The 21,554-nt window shown below is 41.3% G+C and overlaps 3 protein-coding genes across 7 annotated transcripts in view; 1 reads left to right on the forward strand and 2 right to left on the reverse strand.

Moving 5' to 3' along the window:
• LOC145446229 (somatostatin receptor type 5-like) overlaps positions 1-21,554 on the reverse strand; it is a 146,802-nt gene that overhangs the window by 109,914 nt on the left and 15,334 nt on the right. The window lies entirely within an intron of this gene.
• Positions 1,168-12,413, forward strand: LOC145446224 (uncharacterized). The gene is made up of 3 exons (XM_080324468.1): positions 1,168-3,174; positions 7,427-7,591; positions 9,469-12,413. The coding sequence occupies exons 1-3, from the start codon at positions 2,368-2,370 to the stop codon at positions 9,979-9,981; spliced, it is 1,485 nt and encodes a 494-aa protein (XP_080180594.1). The 5' UTR covers positions 1,168-2,367; the 3' UTR covers positions 9,982-12,413.
• LOC145446220 (sodium- and chloride-dependent GABA transporter 2-like) overlaps positions 15,505-21,554 on the reverse strand; it is a 42,594-nt gene continuing 36,544 nt past the window's right edge. For 3 of the 4 annotated variants that reach the window (XM_080324459.1, XM_080324461.1, XM_080324462.1), the window contains exons 12-16: positions 21,285-21,488; positions 20,351-20,518; positions 19,198-19,329; positions 16,873-16,949; positions 15,505-15,637 (exon numbers count right to left, since the gene is read on the reverse strand). In XM_080324459.1, the coding sequence (XP_080180585.1) occupies positions 19,207-19,329; positions 20,351-20,518; positions 21,285-21,488 (495 nt within the window). In that variant the 3' untranslated portion in view covers positions 15,505-15,637; positions 16,873-16,949; positions 19,198-19,206. Of the gene's footprint in view, positions 15,649-16,872; positions 16,950-19,197; positions 19,330-20,350; positions 20,519-21,284; positions 21,489-21,554 lie in introns of all 4 variants that reach the window. The other variant, XM_080324460.1, reaches the window with a different exon arrangement.

Below are 21,554 nucleotides of genomic sequence, written 5' to 3' on the forward strand. Positions count from 1 at the left end.
TATTGGGTAACCTTCTCCCACGAAAATACGTAGATTTTATAGAAATGGAGACTTCGGCGTCGGCCATTACTGCGCCACGACGCACCAAGACATATGAAATTATAGGCCATGTAACATGCGACTCCGAGAAGTGTGCCAGAACGATCAGCAGCGAGAAGAGCTTGGCCGAAGAATGCCCTAGTGCTGACCGAAAACTTCGGGGGAGATAGTGTAGTGGTTACGATAAGCGCCCACCAATCTGACGGACCGGGTTAGATTCCCATCGGAGGTTCATCTGGGCTCTTCTTTCCCGCCGTTGCCGTTCTTACGGCCACAAGAAAGCCCAGTAAAAGACCCGACGAAAGAAAGCACTCACAAGGAATGGAAATAACTAGAAGAAAGGCTTCAAAAAAGATCAACATCGCAAAGAACTGTGACATCGGGCACTCTAGGCCGAGGTAGATGTTAGAGTGAAGGATCGCTACTGATGCGTGTCGTTCGATATCCTCCTATCTGTTCATGACATCGCATTGTGTCTTATCGCATTGTACATTGTGTGTGACTTGTTCAGATAAAAAATATAACCCAACGATGTTATGTTATACATACAATATACATATATGTTTAATTGTCCATAGGGGGCTAAATGGCTGGCGCAGAATGTTCCTGTCCTGGCGATCTAAACCCCACAGGACAAATGCCATCCCGCACGGAAAAATTATTTGCCAGTAAGGCAATACCAATTTGAAATCGTGTGTGCGTGGTCACGAAATAGCATAATGTAACGAAGTCAATATACCAACGGGTCCGCCCGAAGATGTTTAATACTTATTTAGGGGTCTTACCTTACCTCACTCAACTCTACCGGTAAATCTGATTACGTGAGCAGAGAGGGAATATAAAATTGATGGTAAAATATATGCAATTCTCGATCATATTGACCGATTCAAACATGAATTATATATTTTTTTCGCGCTTCGAGCGTTAAGTCGAAATAAGTCGTCGCACTAAACAGTAGACCCAATGTAACTGATAAGTAACGGGGGAAAGCGTACAGGCTCAGGGAGGCTGAGGGGGTTCTGGGGACCTTTGTTTGGTTTATCACCCTGGGGGGGGTGCAAGACCAATGTTTTTTTGGGGGGGCTGACGAAGTGCTGTTACGGTCTTGGGGGGGAATGAAGGCTCGGAATAAATCAGATGTGGGGAATGAAGACAAAAAGGTTGGGAACCACTGCTCTAACTAGAATATGGTGGTTGATGGAGGCACTTGCACCGGCTACTTGTCTATTCGTCTGTGAGAAAGTCACGGTTCCAACCAATTATACAAACAGTATCAGTATCCATAAACCCGTCGTGGATTTCGGATTTCGGTGATCTATTTATGATATCGCTGAAACCGTGGAAGGAAACATTATAGTAAGCGATGTCTCGATGTTAACACGTACCGCCCGATCCCGATCCTGATAAACTATAATCCCGTTAAACGGATTAACTATATATTTCCAAATATAGCTTGTATTGGGAGCAGATGTGGTCACTGGTCAGTAACTAAGTATTTCAATTTTCCAGGGTACTCGAGTAGGTTTTGCCTATTATTACTATGCAAGTGCTTATATTTTTATACTCTACTCTACGAAAATACTTATTTCTTTTTAATTTTTAAAAGTACAAAATAGTTTCGGGATATGTTTACTTTAAGTAGTGAAACTGTCATGTCAATCGCCGTGAAATATCTTTTCTATCGCATTTTGCCTATTTGCACTACTTACTTTAGTGATTGTTATGTTTTAGATTACCTCCATTTCTACTTGAATATATGCTGGGAATATATCTGTATTGATAGTAAAAGCTAACAGCCATTCGCTTACCTAGAAAGTGACAAGGGTTACGGCTAAACTTTATTCCCAGTTTTTCCTATGTTCCCAGGTCGTATGCAATGCCTAACATGCCTTTGTGAATTTATGCTACGAATCATTGAAACCGAGCCAAAAACGCCACACCTGGTACAGATAAACCGATGAACAGACTTCACCTAATGCATCCATTCAAAAGGGCCAAAATACGACTGCAAAACTGCCTTGCTTATTCCAAAGATCGCTCGATACTCATCGAGCCCGAATGATTTGATTAGTCACTTCATAAAGATGTCACGCCTTTCTTACCTGAGGCATTAGCGCAACAGAAAACAGCGCAGCAGTAAGCTATGCGCCGATGTCTGTTCATTACTATACCAAACTCAATTGTGTTGAATGATGACTGATGTATTGACGCTGAGGTGCGTATGACATGATATTATAGTAAAGTGTTGTTGCCTTCAGTTTACAGATTATTATCCGACTGCGTGCATTGTCAGATAATATTCTCGATGTGAAAGAGAGCGTTTTAGATATGAGTAACAACACAATTCCCGTGACTACTCATTCAAACTACTACACGACTCAGAATGCTACAGCAGCAAAAGTAACGCCATTAGCGTTTTCTCAACAAAGCAGTTCGCTAGCAGTTTCCAGCAACACCGAATATGACGCAACTTCCTCTGCGAATACTAACCCATGGAGTCCTACGGCTTCAACTTCAGTCATAGGAAGCACATCATCGTTGAGCACAGAAACATTGGAGAAAACCGCTGTTACGACCAGTGGTATGGCATTCACAGGCTCAGGAGAGTTGCCTTCGACAGGTATGGAGACGACATCACAAGACATGACTACGAAAATGGATATAACAACTCATACACCATCTACAGTAGACGGAATCTCTACGGTAGCGGAAACCATATTTACCAGCAAGGGCTTTAGTTCAACCACTTCGCAGATGTTGGCTACAACACAGGACATTTTATCTACCGCGACAGAGGTCGCAGATACATTCAAAAGTACTGCGACAAGCGTAGACACGGCTAGATCATCAACGGTACGATTGCTAACAACCCAAACCTCCGCATCAGTATTGTCCACTCAACAGTCTACTCCGAGCATATCAACCCCAATCACAGATCAAACATTAGTATCACAAAGTAGCGATTATGTTATCACCACCGTTTCTTCGTCGACCTCGAACTCGTCGACCTCCAACTCGTCCCCAGATTTACTCATGGAACCTTTGTACTTGGGATTAATCATCGCGGGAGGAGCGATTTTGGTTTTGTTTATGATAGTGGTTATAGTATGCCTTGCCTGTAAAAGAAGAAAGAGGGTAAGTGATACTCAAACTCACTATATATTGTGGACAAATATTTAGTCATTTATAGTCTCTAAAGTCTACAATGTATTGCGTGCTGCAGAAGTATAAGTATAGCCTATATCGAATAACAACATACCTAATCAACAGGGTGGTTGATCGGATCTAATTTTTATGGTGCTATGACCGAATATTTATTCATCTGCCGTCAGACTATTCAACTATACATGTTTGACACTCCGCATTGCATCATTGTCGTACTTTTTATTCACATGAATTAGCCTACACCCAAGAAAATTCCTCACAACAAAACGGCCATGATGGTATAATCCACTATAATGACATGAACACATGAGCGAGATATTCTAAAAAATACCCGGGGCAATGAAGAATGACAATAGTAGCATACCGGCAATTATGATCATAGCTGATTGTTTTCGAGATGCCTTGAATCATGCCATGGAATTGAACTACTGTCTAGACCTGTGGTGTGGTTCTCAGCCTTTTTCAGGTGGCTGACCGGTCAAACTTCAAAAATAAAAAGAACCAAAATACTTAATTTAATTCTGCCTTTTTGACATCGGACGTGTTATACGTAGTTCTATATTGAAGTTTCTGGAGGCGGAGTTCTTTTAAAACCGGCAAATTTATTTTGAATCGTCAGTTTCTGGTTCTAGCCTCTATTATACTGCCAAACGTCACTAAATTGTAATGTCAAAAAAGAAGGAATGTTGTTTTGAAAGCCTTCCTATCTTTCACTGATCTTAAACGAATTGCAGTTTACTTTGAAAAAGTCTGTTACAGTACTTGCAGCCCTGTGACGTACCCTTAGTCCACAGTAGACCATGAACGCTACAACAACGTGCATTCCATATTCCAAAGTTCTAAATCAATTTAAATTTGCCGTTCCATTTCTATATTAGACAAGCGTCCTACATCTTGCATTTTCAATGGGGATATGAAATTGTATTATATTTGGCGGGTTGGCAAGAAACTTGACACGGACAGGCGGTTGGGAACCACTGGTACTAGACTCTAGACTCGATTATTTCGGAATGCAGTTGGTTCGGAATTGTTTTCATGAACAATGTGAATTGTTGTCTGAATAAAACGTTCCTCAGTCTCCACAAGAACTGTTTTGCGAAACCGAAAGACGTTTTCTATATTGAACGATGTTATTACACTTGATGATATCGCTGACGTTATTCAGAAGTCACCCGACACTTCGGTTGTGCTATAGAAACAGAGTCCTCTACTAACTGATGACACTATGCATGCGACCATTCTCATTGTGCAAATAACTTGAGTCTGCGGTCGTATCGCATCATCACTTTTCACTCCTATAGATTTCAGCTTAAATACTTACTCAGCATGCAAGCTTGTACTTTCATTCTATTGAACGGTATCAGGAACCGACCATGGCGGAAACTCTGTTGTGTGGAATGGTATACTGTATATTGTTTACAGCCGCTACCGTTAAAGGTCGTCGAATTACTGTCAATCTATTCTTTACTGTTACTGTCCAGCAAGATAGAGAACTCATTTCGTAATCTTAATTGCAGGCATATCTATCCCATTTACATTATACCGAGGTAATTGATAAGCTGCTTCGCATAATTCCCTGTTTTATTATAGTTAATCTCACCATTTAACCAATTTTCTCACCTGAAGTATCGTAATATGAATCGCGATTTCAGCCATCGACGTTTATATTGAAATTTCAGCAAGTATTCTTATCATTTTTATCAGTCGATGTACAAACGCTTTTCTATCACATCGAAATTTCCATCCATATGATTTGCATAATAATATGTGTATTGCATATGCGATCACAATATGAATGGCCATCCGTCTAGGGCAGGGGTTCTCAAAGGGTGGGCCATGGCCCACTGGTGGGCCACAGACCATTTTGAGGTGGGCCACAAAGCCATTTAGAAATTTTTTGAATTAATGTAAGTTTAGTTATATTTGTTATGTTGAACACTAGAAATATAATCACAAACTCTTCATCCGATTCTGATGAGACGTGGTGGCACGTATGGAGTCAGCATGTTCAAGTCGAAAACGGTAGGGACAAACGGCGGCTTTTTCCACTGGATATGACAGCCTACGGCTAACAGCAACTAAAGTTATTTCGAGTATATGATAACTGGAAAGTAATGCTGAAGTAACCAAGTATTCCGGCAGGGTCATATGTCGTATGCCGTTGAAAGGGTGTGCAATAAACTCGGAATGAATTGTAATTGATGTATAGATTTGCTGTACTTTGGCAGGTCGTAGTAATGTAAGACAAAAATTGCCATAATTGAAAATTATTAGCAACTTCTGGTGAAGGTATACTGCACCACCGCAACGAATTGTAATGGATTGAGGAATTAGCGGGGCGCAATAATCTTTGGAGTCGGTTCAAAATGTCCGGCCTGGAAATCATTGAACATAATGTAAGAATCACATGAACTGATTGTATAATTGGATTGGATATTCTGACATCGCAACTTCATTCAGTTGGTTTGGTACAAGACATACAATGTACGTATACATTGTACAGCACGCATATTAAAAAACTCTTTTTTTTTTACTTCTCTGTAGTACTAACACCCCCATTCATCAATGAATTGTTTGAAGCTGGCCCAGAATGATTATATTATTCCCCACAATAGTGGAACTAAAACCCCAATCACACAGTGGATGCGGGGATTTGATCATTGTGTTTCGCGGCGCGAATGGAGGAACGGACAATCATGATATACACAGAAGTTTTAGCCTATGATCTACCAGGGCCGTAACTGCCGCACCCAAACCCCCAATTGGGGAACTTGAAGGGGCCCAAGATTATTTCGTTGGTCGTTTGTTTGAGGATATTTATTCAACTGGAAAATTTTCGTCGCGCATGGCGCGATGTCATGTCCCTAGAGGTCAAGATATAAATATCATCAGTAAATTAAGAGTAAAATGCGCATATTTTAGATAAATATAGGCATATCGGCGCCGTCGATTACCATGCATTGAACAGGATTATGACTCATAGATATGGGGTGGGCCACAGCACATTTTCAAACCGGAAAATGGGCCACGGCCAAGAAAGGGCTGAGAACCCCTGGTCTAGGGCAAGGGGCCTCCAACACTGATTTGAGATATCCGAAGAACACTTAGTATAGTATTTTGAAATACTGCGATTGATTTCAGTTTAAAAATATTGTTTGAGTTGTTCAAAATAAGCTCTTGTCCTGTGCCCAACACCACTCTTCCTCACTAGCCGATACCGCTGCGGCAATAACATTTCATGGAGAAATGATTAGCTGATACGAATCGACATTTCAGTCCATTGCCAAGATCGAGACGCTTAGAAAACGTCTTGGTGCCCCCAAACAAGATTAACCTTTACGAGGATATAGTTTTCCAGAAAATACCGTGTCTAGCTAACACAAATATCGAGCTCTTCAGTCGCTGAAAACTGTTACAAAGTATCGTGCGCAATTCATAATTCAAAATAAAATGAAAGTTATGATCACATTTTTGTGGTATGTGTATTTCTTTAATAAAATATGATTTCTCTTGCGGTAACTATGCCCGTCACTCATGTTAGAGAGCACAGCGTTGTACTAATGTAAAGTTTTAAAAACGTGGTTGTTGGACTGTATGGCATATTTTATCTCGATACTGAATTCATGCGGCCCGCGGCCTCTATGAAATTTGAAAAGTGACCCACAACCCTTTTTGAGTTGGCAGGGTTACAGAGGTGTGTCGTTTGTTTGTGCCTCAGACAGCCTATCTATACAGTGAATCATCGTAGAAATGGAAACTGGCATCTACGAAGGTGAACACCACAGTCTTGGTTGATCGAATCAATACTTGCCAGTTGACATCATGCTGTCATATAAATGCGCAATTGCGCATGCTGATTCTCTCGATTCATCACAGTGTTTTAATGACCTCTTGTCGGTAAAATGATCCCACAACGGAAGCACCATGTGTCTTCGTCATTGAATCGTTAGAGAAACCTACGGCACAATCATTACTTTGGTGAATGCAAATAAGTGAAACAGTGAAAGTGTAACAAGCGATGACACGAGTTTTCGCCTGCCCATCACTCAATAATGACGTCACAAACACGATCATATCGCGTTGTTCGCTGGAGCGGCGCCGACTGAGGATAACGAGCACTCAAATGTTGATTGCAAGCCATAATCCCAGTGACGTAATTAGTGTCGAGACGGGCGTAGTATTCTAGCATTTAGCCTACTAACCAACTCCGTTCATGTTACAGAAAGCTGACATAGAAGCGAGGAAAAGAAACGAAGGATGGATTTCCAGGCAAGACCAGCCAGTCGCTTTGAACAGAATGAAAGATCTACTATCCGAAGATGAACCGGAGAAGCCGGAAAAGGAGACAAAGGTGTCTCGTTTGTCAGAGCTTGTGACCGCCCCAACCGTAAGTGTCTATATACTGGAATTGCTTTTCTTCGCGATGTCTGGTAACGATTAAAACTACGTTCTTTGCCTACATTAGCAATATCATGCTATAAATTGTAATTGTATGGAAGGAGTTGAGCGATATTATTGCGTTCGTATTTATCATACCTTCGATACCGATTTACCTACAAGTCCTAAAATCAGTTAATATTATGTCTTATGTTCAAATGACTTGGTACTCTGAAAGTGACTGTGGGTGGCCACTGGCCATATCGCAATGTGTGACGAGATATTGGCATATAATATTGAAGTTTCACAAGGTGTCGATTTGATCCCTAACATTTAGTTTTACTTGTCATATACTGATTCATTACGCTTTTGCAATGTGAGCGATGTGAGCAATGTGCAATTGTGCATGCTCTCTCCTTGAGTGGATTGATAATATTTAGTGGGTGTGAGAGGCCGGTTAATGCATTAAGGTGGCGTGGGCGACGGGACCACGCAATACTTCCTACGCAATAGGAGAGTTATTTTGATCGAGTTTGACATCTCTTCGTCGTCCATGAGACGCATGATCGCGGTTTTTAAAATATATACATAGAAACAATAACGTTCCATGACTCTGTCACTATATCAAGCTCCGTAAAAGCACGAGTTACGTTCCTATTTAGATACTGGCATATGGAAAATGAATACTACTTGTTAAACTTTCAATTCATAATCTTCTAGCCATCGAATTACACCGGAAGCAAATGTGTGCTCGTGGGTTACAGCCGTCCACGTTTCAGCACAAACCACTTTGCCGTAGTATAAACTTAATCGATTGCGGGTAAAATCCGTCCACAATCACCAAATTGCAATTCAACCGTGGTTCGTCATACCATAGTGTCCTATATGGTGTCGACACAGGCAAATCTCACGCCTCAGTGAAATTGTATCACGTCACAATTTCCATTTGGCTACGGGCAATTTGACGGTCATTTTTGACCGGCTTGCCGAGCATTAAATTTGGTTAAACGGGTATCAATCGAAAGCTGACTCTGCACTGATTACGAAAATATAAATTTTATTCCGCTCGTGGCCCTGGAACTCCCACAATCAGCCTCGAATTTTTCATTGTTATGGAGATTGGCATTGGGCATTGTTGCGTCCCAATGCCAATCTCCATAACAATGAAAATTTCGAGGCTGATTGTGGGAGTTCCAGGGCCACGAGCGGAATAAAATTTATATTTTCGTAATCAGTGCAGAGTCAGCTTTCGATTGATACCCGTTTTACCAAATTTAATGCTCGGCAAGCCGGTCAAAAATGACCGTCAAATTGCCTGTAGCCAAATGGAAATTGTGACGTGATACAATTTCACTGAGCCGTGAGATTTGCTTGTGTCGACACCATATAGGACACTATGGTCATACGCTCCTGCTATTGACACCATCGCCACACGAATTGGCAGGATGTCGATCTGCATTTATTATCAACTTATTGACTCCAAGTTCACTCAGTTTATCGGCATTTTTATCAACTCGACACGCCACAAGATTGCGATAAAATGAAACAATATAGGGAAGTGTCATACGGAGCAGGAGTAGTCTTTCATTCAGGCACCCACCCTGGCTTACAGCATGCGGTAAATAACAGGCATGCACAATGCAGATTGAATGAAAAGTAACAGCAGATAACATAACAAGTACAAGCGACAACAATAAGGTAGCATGCGATATGCCCGATCGTAGTCCGGCGAAATACTGTACCGCGGTCGTGATCCGTCATACTGAATAGAGCTATGCAATTTCTTGTAATTCGTACCGACTGCCGAACACACTCTGACGACGAAGATGCAGGTGTGCTGTAATTATGGCGCCCGTTTCGAGCTGTAAATGCACGGTCTCCTTTCAGGTGAACATTTTCGCCAATCAAAACGAAGCTTTCGAAGAGGAAGCGTCGTCTCAGTCCTCGTACCGAAGCCCGAAAATCTCCTCGCAGACCAGCCTCACCGAGAAGACCCCGGAGAAAAAGGCGAAGGGACTTACGGCAGTCGCGGTGCCGGTGGTATCTCCGTCGATAAGCAAATCCCCCAGCGGTTCGACCATGAGCCGGCCGCAATCGCCAGTCAGTCAAAAGTCGGAGGGTTCTAACGACGAGAAGCGGCAGGCTTCCTTTCTTCACCAGAGCAATTCAACGGGAAAAGGTGGCGAAGAGCAGCCGGAAACCGAACGTGACAATACCGCCACGCCTGTTCGGCCAGCCCCTCCTCCGCCCGCCCCTCCGACGGCACCTACGGCGCCCGTAGCTCCGGTAGTACCACCATCACCTACGCCACCCGTGGCCCCGGTAGCACCGCCAGCACCTACGCCGCCCGACGCTCCAGCGGCGCCGCCAGCTCCCCCTCCGCCTCCCCCTGCACCCTGAAATATCTTATTCCAGCGTCTACTATGCGTAATATTCTTGATGTGTTCCATTATTCCGCGGATGCGGCAGAGTATAGTATAATTATTCGGCTTGCCGGTAACTAAATGCATTATGAACGCGTTCAAGTTCTGGGTAACGCTTCGTTGGCCGGGACGTATATCTGAGACTCGAAAAATAATGACTAGAGCTGTGCAAAATCGATATATAGGCGTCGAGTCAAATATTCGATAATCACTAACTTCAATCCTTTTGTTTACAGCGACCACAAAGAAAATGATGTCAGTTATGCATCACATTTGACATCATTTATATTTTTTTTTTTGATCATACCTATATTTCAATGCACTCTGTGACAATGATGCGGGTTGATCGCGACTGCACAGAAACGTTGTTTCCATTTACGTATGTAGCATGTAGTTCAGTGTTGTGTTTCAGATCCTTTGATACGGCTAGTCAAGGCTTCAAAGCTCCCACGAAGAAAATATCGGAACTATAATTCCGTTGATACACTATAACTAATGCTGGAAAGAGTCGTATAATTTCAGTACTCGGAAAACCAGTATCTCACTACAGGACTCGAATCATTACATTGGGATACTCGAATAATTGTGTAACGAACGGTAGAACCATCTGCCGCGTCATTTCATTCACAAAGACTATTCAACTAAGGCAACAAATTCTGGGCATTCAAACTGTAACGTCTTTCACCAGCACCAGAATGGCCTTACTTATGTTGGATATAGGCCCGTAATGCTGACTGTCGCAAACTAAGAGCATACGACACACATTCCTACGATCTATGATTGATATATAGAATGCTCCTCTTCAAGCCGTGAACGACAACTGTGGCGGGTAAACTCGAACTGCAATAAAATATTGTGATACGCCGTCTTGACAATGACTGTCACTGTCTCGGCCGATCATGTCCGCTAAAGTTTGTCAGTGTTGATAAATATAACATGTCGTTGCTTATTATATTATATATTTTTCATTTATGCAATTATATGGTGAAAAGTATAGCAGGCCGTACACACATCAGTCAAAATACTAATTAGGCGTTTGATAAAGGTCCACGTAGATAGGGTTATCATATGTCCTATCTCCTAAGGACCTAAGCCAATGGTAAGGGTCAACCACAAAACGCCAAATATGACGCGAAAGCTATAATACGGAAGTTCGAGCGGGTCATTCTGAAATATAGTCGAGTCGGAGTGATGATTATTGTTTTTGTTTTTTTCAGTCAACACCAGATCAGTATCGGTAAAATATGGGTGTAGGGAGTCGATTTGAAATGCAGACCTTTTTTAAAAAAAAAACAAGTTAACACCAGACCAGTATTGTTAATAAGTGAAATATGGCCTTGAGCTTTCCAGTAAAAATTTTAAAATCATCTGTTTTCAATTCTGGTAATATAAACCGTCCTCCTTTCCCGATTCCAAAATATGGTAGGGCCTACCCTATATAGTTGGGGGACTACTTTTATCGCCTCTGGCTCTGACCTCTTCGTGAATCCAATTGGACATTGTGTCTCATGAGCTGATGAAGATAATAGAACCGCTTATCATGATCACGTGCTAATTGCGCACATACTTATTAATATATATAATACGTTATTAAAGATGATCCGTTCATTTTGTCATTCTGAATTCGTGCCGCGTCTTTCTTTTCGTGGTATTCCAGTGCATGTATATCAGGTCATGTTTCATGTCGTCTCGTGTTGGATAACTTCACATTGAAATATTTTCGTAACGTTTTCTCGTTCATACCCACTGACCGCGTAAATTTCAATATATCACCTGAAATAAACATCACCCACTGACTTCGGCTGTTATATGTGGCATAATCCCTATACCAGTGGTTCTCAACCTTTTAGTGTTCTCAGACCCCCTTTGGACCGTTACGGATCCCCATTCCCCCGGTTTTACTTCAATTATCGTGCAACCGTCATCTGTCTTGTGAAAATAGGCTAGTGATAAGCAGCAAGATTGCTTTTCTGGAAAATAACACCATGCTATATATTTATAAATTGGAAAGACTTCTATTATTTCAAAGCGAATTCTGTAACTGCATTTCTTGAAAATCCACGCCGTCGATTTGACATGGACGAGTGCCGAAAATCCATTTCCCCAAAGATGGTGGTGGCGAATGTAATAATAACGCGTGACGCTTCCGACGACACCTTTGGGTATGATTGCAACATATATGGCACTAAAATTGAGAAACATATTTTTAATGAGCATTTAACGTCCAACCCATACCTGCAGGAAAAATTTGTTTCGAAATTTGACCGGTCCCCAAGCCAAAAAGGCTGAGAACCACATGATTGGACAACGTGTAAAGCAGGGATTCGCGACCGTTTCTTACGCCGTGGCCCACTTGGAACATTTTTGAAATTGAAAAACTCGAGTTTACGTGTAATTAATTACGTTATTTTAAATAATAAACTGATTTATACAGTAACCGGTAGTGAACATGATAAATGAGATAAATACAGCATACAATAAATACGATATAATAGTACAATAAATTGCTATTATTCAGTTAATGTGGTGGTTGAGGTTGTTTTTCTCTGAAAATGTCTTAATTGCTGTTTTTTTGGGGAAAAGGCCGACAGCCGTCATCTCATATTGAGTATTCAATATGCCACCTGCTTTGTTTTCAGAAGAACCATTGTGGAAAACCCATATCCACAACGATATGTTGGCGAGAAAGTCAACAGAAATGGAGAGATTTGTTCAGCTTAGGGAACGAATTGCTTAGTTTTGTAAAACAAATTAAGTAAACTAAAGATTAAGAAGTATAGCTACTTGATGTATATGGTTCTAAGCATTTACTAGCTTGGCGAACGCTTTTCGCTAATATGCAGCTTTTGGCAAACCCCAAATTTCGCCGAGTATAAATATACAATATTCGACAACTGACTGACTGACTGTACATCTAGCACATTATTATATGGAGCACAAGATGAGCTGCGCAAAATCATCAAAGCATGATTTTCACGTAAAACCAAAAGATTTTAATGAATAGTTACTGCACATCAGCGTGACTTCCTTTCATAGACCAGTTCAGAAATGCGAGGCTTCCCCTTAGAAAGTGTCATCTGTATTGTCCGATCTAAACGCCACAGCGTGATACCAATTGCATAATTGTAAATGATATATTTCTAATAGAATAGAATAATAGAATCGGCATTTCAAACGGAAGCGGTTTCAAAGCCAAACCTGTCCTGTGTGCGCCATTACACACGACGTATACCACCACAGCAGTCACTATTCCAGGGATATCCCAGTGCTAATCGTCTACTGATCGCACCTAATTCACTGCAACCAATCATGGCTAAGACGGGCGTGCCATCACCAATCATATTGTCGATGGTGTGTCTTGACACTGGGCGAAGCCGGTTAAAGAACCACTGGCCTATAGCACCGCAGGGGTCACCAAAACGAGCCGCATGGGGCCCGCGACCTGATTTCAAATTTCGGAAGACCGCTTAGTAAAGAATTTTGAAATGCTGAAATAGATTTCAGTTTAAATATATTTTTGTTGTTGTTCAAAGTAATAAGCTATTCTCCTGTGCTCAATATCACTATTCGCCATTAGCTGATATGGCTTCAGCGATGGTAATATCATTCCATGGACGAAGAATTTCCTGATATGAATGGGCATATTGCCTTGATGTGCAATGGCCCACCACTGCCAATACCGAGACGCTTAGAAAACGACTTCGGGCTCCCCCAAAGACCAAGCTTTACGAGGAGATAGTATTCCAGCAAGTACCGTGTCTCTAACCCCGATATCGATTGTTTAGCGACAGTAGAAGGAAAATTATACGGCTGTCCACACTTAATTTGATTGAGATGTGTTGGCGGCCGTCAATATGCCAATTGAATTTGCGAATTGACTTCCCAATTATTGAGAGGTTTCAATTATTCTTGAAATTTTCTTCGCGCTACGCGCTGTTCAATGCGGGTTGATTTTCGATTTTAAATAGTAGTGTTCTTTGTAATCTAAACCCCACAGTACAGATGCGAACAGCAGAGGCAAATGATACGCCCCATAAAGAAATACCAATTTTTAATCGTGTTCTCCTCGTCACAAGAAAATTTGTTTCTGGTAGGTCTACTTTTGGGCGAATCCAATATCCTTCCACTGTACCGACAATCCCGATGGGAGGTCAAGAAATAACAACATGCGTCAAAGGGGACTAATAACAATTGGCCCACCCAAAGATGCAGCAAAGCATTAATAGCTATACCTAAAATTTCCGAAGACAACCCCTGCATCAACTTCACCGGTGAATCTGATCTCATTGGCTGAAAACGGATAAATATTTGATAGTAACATGTGAAACTATGCTAATATTAATGACGAAAGTCACTCATGAATATGAAAAATATTCATGCTTCACGCCACCAGAAACCGAATCCCTGTGGCTATTCACAACATGACTACTCACGATTTCCGCGCTCATAGTAAGCCAACATGAGGAAATAAATCAGTTCGGAGTTTACTGGCAATTGGCATGGGCAATTAGACAGTTTAACCTGGGTATTTGACCTCCAGTTAGTTCATTACGGATATGTACTCACCACCGGAGTAATCAACGTCATCAAAGTAATCAAAATACGGCCCTGAATAGCAAAAAGGTTGGCCACCACTGTTTTAGTTGCTGAAGAGTGTTGTCAGGCATCGTGCGCATCTCATAGTTCAAAATAGAATGAAAGTGATGATTATGATATTTCTTGTTGTATTTGTATTTCTTCAATATAATATTATTTCTTTTGTGGCAACTATGCCCGTCTCCCGTGTCAGAGAGCACAGCGTTCTACTGACGTAGAGTTATCAAAACGTGGTTGTTAAACTGCTTAGCCTATTTTTATCACGACAAAGGTGTCATGCGGCCCGCGGCCTCTACGAATTTTGAAAAGCAGCCCGCGACACATTTAGAGTCGGCGATCTCTGACCTAGGTCAACCAAGCTTATTGTAATTTTTTGGTCTAGCTAAGAGAACGGCTGCCGTCGTGCTATCAAGTCGCCAACCCAACATCTCTTGGAAAACGAACATCGTTACCAGATCGACAGGCCGTCACGTCAAAACGACGGCCTATTTATAGGTTACATAACGTAATTCTCACAATAGGGCAGAACTCCATCGAGATGCATTTAGTAGTATTCGAATATTAAAAATGAAATATTAAATGACAGTTTTAATTTCACTCGAAGCAAAATGACTCTGGCTGCCATCAGTTTGAAAGTCAGAGTGTAAATTTCAATTCGATTTCAACAAGTATCAAGATTTTATCATTTGCAAAAACTGACCACCTGCATGATATAGTATAGCTGTCACAGAGTAGGGTATATTTTATTTTGGTTTTCGGTGGAAAAACGGTTGTTTTTTATTTTGTTATTGGCATCACATGAAAATTCAATTCGCATTATATCCATCAATGTAATTCCCAAACACGACCAATTTTTGATATGATTGCGGAATGACCATCCCTACGATGGGAGTGAAGATTGGATTATGCTCTTGCATATATTTATGCTCGCTCCTTGATGATTAGAGCTGGCTATATGAAGCTATAACTACTGTGAGCAGCACATATTTATGCAAAAGCCATTGAGAAAATTGATTTTATTTATTTGCGAAAATGCCCTATATCAGACCTGGGCAAAGTGCGGCCCGCGGGCCAAATGCGGCCCGCGAAGCTATTCTGTGCGGCCCGCCAAAGGTTGCTTGGAATTCAACACATAGAACTTGCTTTTTAGATGACCAAAAACCATAGGCTGTATCAACTCAACAGGAAATTCGTTAACTTTGAAGTTTGTTCATTAAGATGCCACGATTACGCGGCCTACGTACCTCGCATGCGTAACCATATTCAAAGTAGAGGCAATGTGGCAAAGTATAAGTAGCAAATAAAGTTACAAAAAATCACTCTTTCCATATAGTTTAGTTTAAACCTTCTTTGTTGACATTGTCACATTACGCATTATACGGTATGTGTTTCAAATTGTTACGTAAGACCTTGACAGCTTCCGCACTTTATTTAACGTCCACTTGCGAATGAATATAACTTTATTAGTTACATGAGCTTTCGGAGCGGCGCTACTAAGGTCTATCGGCGCAACAAAGCATTCAAATTGTTACGTGATACGTTTCCGAATCCCTAATTCGTAAAACAAGTCAATCAGTGCTCGCGATTACTATACGACTCATCATATCTATCACCCATAAAGGTTTAACGGGCATGTCAAAAAGAAAGTCGAATACTGATATTCAAAGAAGGTTTAGACTTTAGACTTTCGGGCACTAAATATTTGTATATTGGAGTCAGGGGCAAACCCGTACTTTTAGTTTTAGCCGAGCATGTCGCCGAGATTAAGGATTTGAATTGAAGTCGGTTTTATTACAAAAATACGAAACACTCGGTCGAAGGAGGGCGAAGTTCAGAAAAAATACAAGCTTCGCTCAACATCAAGGCTATTGAAGCTGCACGAGTGCACACGGCTCGGAAGGCAGCGATCTAGAAAATAAGCTCTGTACTATTGCATATACATTTAAGTGCAGTGGTTCTCGAACTGGGGGCGTGAAAGCATCAGAAGAGAGGCGCGAAGCCCAAGTTTGATGAATTTTTTTTCGCGCTCCGCGCGATTTACCCCAAGCTTACACTTATTGCTCTGTGTATTGTCGGACAGTGATATTTCAGAATTCGCTCATCAACAGCCATAAACTTCAATGTCATCAAATTGTATCCGCTTGGATTACTATAGCATCAATGTAATCAATAAAATTAAAATACGCTGGAGAATATAGCTAAAATGTTTTACTCGGCCCGCCAATGTATTTTCTATTTCTCATTTGGCCCACGGAGGAAAATAATTGCCCACCCCTGCCCTATATACAACACTATAGAAATTGAATATAAAATCATTGCTGTGCAGTGTGCACTATGCAATATGCATCCAATATAACCAGGGTTGCCATACCGTCCTTATTTCTAAGATTTGTCCTTATTTTGAAGGTCCACGTCTTAAAAAACTCAACTGTCCTTATTTCTAAGAAATGTCCTTATTTTCGAATTGCGTCCTTATTTTGTCTTATTTTCAGCCACTACAGAACTTCGATTGTTTTCCTCTGGTATCTGTGTTGCATAATATTCTAAAATTATGCTTTTGCGTCGAGATTTCATGACATCATAAACGAAAGGAACTCTCGTGACGTACACACCACAAGATTTGACTTCTAAGTGGTGAGATAGGGCAGTGAGTGGTGGTATAGCAGTTTCGTCTGTACCAAGTAAGCTACCGCGGCGGACGTCATTTTAGCAGTAAACAGCAGTAGGCCTACCAGGTTCCTGCTGTTTGGTCTACAGCAGAATAAGCTCAAGCTGTGGGGAAGGCAGCATTTCTTGAGTAGTGAAAAAAGGCGCAGTGCAGTCGACACATTGGTTAAAAAGTAGTAAAGCCGTAAATCATTGATCAATTTATCTAAATTATATTGCATTTGCGCATATAGTTTTAGGTACTAATAAGGCTAAATCTGATTAGCTAAAATGAGCAGGCGTAAAAACGTTTTTCGTGACGATTATGAGAGAGAATTCAAAGGCATCTAACGAAGCTTGAAGGGCGAGTGTTTCGCAGATTGCAATATCTGCAATTGTGACATTAACCTGGAGGCCACAGGAAAGACCGCTATTTCAACTCACATTCATACCCCAAAACACAAGAAGTATGTCATAATGATTAATTTGAACCAGTCGATGAATAATTTTCCCACAAGTCGATCAGCACCAACGACCACAGACTACAAGGCAGCTGCTGTAGAGCAGGGGTCGCCAACTCAAAATAGGTCGCGGGCCACTTTTCCAAATTTCTGGAGGCCGCGGGCCGCATGACATCAATATCGATATAAAAGTAGGCAACGCAGTTCAACAACCACGTCTGATAACTCTACGTTATTACAACGCTGTGCTTTCTAACATAGGCGACGGTTATAGTCACCACAAAAGAACTAATATTTTAATGAACAAACACAAATACAACAAAAAGTATCATGTTCATCAATGTCATTATATTTTGGACTATGAGCTGTACACGATACCTGACAATGACAACACTCTTTAGCCGCTAAAACAGGGGTAGCCAACATTTTTGTAATTCACGGCCGCATTTCGCGTACTCATGTAGGCTAGCCTGCGGCCGCATACCGGTGGTTAGTCGTGACAAACTAGCTGGGGCCAAATACCCACGTTATCATGTCCATGTCCATTGCCGGTACACTCCGAACTAATCTATATGCACATATCGGCTTACTATGCGCACCAAATCGTTAGTAGTTATGTTGTAAAGAGCCACAGAGAACCAATCTGTAGTCGCGCGAAGCGCGAAAAATTTTTCATGTTCATGAGTGAATTTCGTCAATAAATATTAGTATAGTTTCACATATTACTATAAGATATTTATCCTTTCTCGGCCAATGTGATCAGATTCCAAGATACAGCTGATGCAGGGGGTATCTGCGAAAACTTAGGGTTGTTATTACAAGTGTCGCCAGCCGCATCATTTTCCTTCTACTGCTGCAGATCGGCCACCCATGGATTGAAGAATCAATATTGGGGTTAGCTATACACGGTAGGCCTACTTGCTGGACAACTATCTGCTCGTAAAGCATGGTCTTTTGGAGCGCCCGAAGTCGTTTTGCAGGCGTCTCGGTCTTGGCAGTGGTGAGCCATTGCACGTCAAGGCAATATGCCCATTCGTACCAGCAAATTCTTCATCCATGGAATGATATTACCATGCCGAAGCCGTATCAACTAGTGAGTAATAGTGATAGTGGGCACATAGAATGGCTCACTTTGAAAAACAACAACATTATGTTTCAACTGAAATCAATTTTAGCGTTTCAACATGATTTACTAAGCGTTTTTCTGATTTTTTTTTTCAAATCAGGTCGCGGGCCGCAAAATAGGACCTCGCGGGCCGCATGCGGCCCGCGGGCCGCGTGTTGGAGACCCCTGCTGTAGAGGGTACCTGGGCATTCCATACTGTCAAACACCAGCAATCATTCCTCATCAACGATTGTTTCTGGCGAAAAGTATGGAATGTGATACGTCCCGGCTCGTATAAATACAAAGTATGTACAAAAACGCTTTTTCATGCTAATCTAATTTTTCGACTGTCCTTATTTTTGGGTCCATGTCGATGGCAACCCTGAATATAACGCTAGCAATTCTTTTCCGTTTCTTGGGTCGGTAGAAGTGAGGGATCCTTTTTCTCTTCGACATCGTAGTGACAGTTTTCGTACTCCTTTGACGACTTTGTTGAAGTCAGCCCAAGCTTAATCCTCTGTAAAAAGCAGCCGGAATGACCATATGGTCAAAACTGACTCATCAAAAACGAATGCCACGTGTGAATACAAGTGTAGTACAAAGTTCGTTCTTGTCGGGAATAAGTTATTAGGTCAGCCAAAACACAACCAGTCAGTCAATCGTATAGTCAACTCGACAAGACACAACTCGCGCTTAAAAGTGGTCGGAGATGACGCTGACTAATGGCGATAACCCAAGTAGGAGAGCAGTCAGGCTGCTACAAGCGCGGTATCATCATTAACGGAGTCGGTGGCCACTGGCCCGGCGAGTGCGTATAGTGCGTAATGTAAGGATTAATTTGGTGATGCGATAACGTTACGTTTTATCGGAGTGAGATATCATTCCTTTTGAGCCGTAGGCATCGAATATTGAGCCTGATTTTCATCACCGAAACACTCAAGACCGACAATCAGTAAATTACTGCACAGAAACTTACGATTAAATAGTATATTCATATTGAAATGAATCCAAATATTTTCGGCTGACACTCGTCAGGGGTTATCGTTAGCAACTAGTAGAGAATTGGAAAGAACTTTGTATACAAACAAAAACCTAACGATGGAGTCTTTTATACTCGCTGAAATATGTGGTAATGGAGGTACATACGTAAGATGCGTAACACTACGTAAATATCTGCATTTAGTTCGGTATCAATATCGGTTTACCAACAATTACATCATTTCAAAACACCACATGAGTGCGATACAATGGAAAGATAGGAAGGTGTCGAAAGGACTTGGATTGGTCTCTGAAATCGGACACCCATCTAGGCTACGTGATGTAAAGAGGATGCATGCACAATTGTACATTGGACACGACACTCCATGAAAGGTAGAAGAATACATTTAAAAAGACAAGCGATAAAATGATCTGACATGTGACGGAAGGTGAGATCGATATATGTCAGGTCGTGGTCCGGTAAACTTGAGGGCTGACTAGTCTCCTAACAGAGCAACCATAAGAAAGCTACACTTGGCATATTTATGAGTATAGCTTACCTTCTTCACAGAGCCTGGTGTCTGCAGCAAGAACACCAATGCCATGATAGGAATCCAGGATACAACGGAGAAAGATATAATCCATCCGATGAGATTAGCCCACCATGGGTAAACATAGTCTCCCAATTTCAAGGGTGAATAGCTCACGCAACAAGCGATGAAGATGAGCTGCGAAAACAAAGTAACGACAATGGTTTAGATACGGACTCACAAATGCCGGTAGTGTTTTATTGAGATGTAACTATATCATCAACTTTTTTACGCAAAATAGCGTTTTTGAAAGGAATTTCACCATCCCCATCATAGCCTTGTATGTCTTCCCGTTTCAAATAGCGTAGCCGTCAATTACCCTTTGATTTATGTTCTGTGCCCGAAGATATGCAACGTAAAATATAAAACGCCTATTCCGAGCGCATATACGCTGGTCTATAGTAAATTTCAATGCCAATGAAGATGCTGTTTCTACTTTGCCATATTTGTCTCTAGTCTACAAATTTACTTTTCCAGTGTACATAGTGGTATGACGAGCAAATATTGTTCTACATCGAACGATATACTATAAAACGTTAGATATATATCCAGAAGGCAAATATCTCTGTGCTGACTTCCGGCGTCGCTATTATTGATAACTGCGCATTGAATTCATTGCAGCATTTCAGCTCATTCTATTTTGAAGTTGATCATGCACACATATCACGCTAATAGCTGTTGCCTAGGCAGAATGTATAGTACTGGTAAACAGAACCCACCTCACCCCGTGCATATTAACGGCTGTAATTGACAAATGTTCAATTGCACAACAACTGTTATGACTGTGAAAGCCAAGCATTGCACTAGAATTTACAGCTGACTCTACTTGCACCTAGGTATTGGTGAAAATGTGGAAATATATCAAGTATGAATGTATAATTGTATATATAACATGGATACTTACGAAGCAGAAAGCAGTTGTGATATATTTCAGGCAGTACTTGAAGTATAGCGGCGGAAAATAGCCAATTAAAAATTGGACATTGTTGTAAAACTTGTCAACGCCATATATCCACGCAACCACAATTCCTTCGAAAATTGCCACCCACAAAATACAAATTCCGCTTCCACCGTACAGATTTATCAGCTCAAAGATGTAAATTCCCCCCTGTCAACAAAATTTCGAACCTTCATATGCTGAATATCCAAATTATAGACCTGAAATACCTTCAAT

Source organism: Botryllus schlosseri, chromosome 9, assembly GCF_051294905.1.
Source record: "Botryllus schlosseri isolate E-star chromosome 9, Bs_hap1, whole genome shotgun sequence".
NCBI lineage: Eukaryota > Metazoa > Chordata > Ascidiacea > Stolidobranchia > Styelidae > Botryllus > Botryllus schlosseri.

Coding starts and splice junctions, on each gene's coding strand:
- LOC145446224 (XM_080324468.1), top strand. CDS start 2,368: ATGAGTAACAACACAATTCCCGTGACTACTCATTCAAACTACTACACG. Junction 3,175..7,426: donor CCTGTAAAAGAAGAAAGAGG/GTAAGTGATACT, acceptor TTCATGTTACAG/AAAGCTGACATAGAAGCGAG. Junction 7,592..9,468: donor AGCTTGTGACCGCCCCAACC/GTAAGTGTCTAT, acceptor GTCTCCTTTCAG/GTGAACATTTTCGCCAATCA.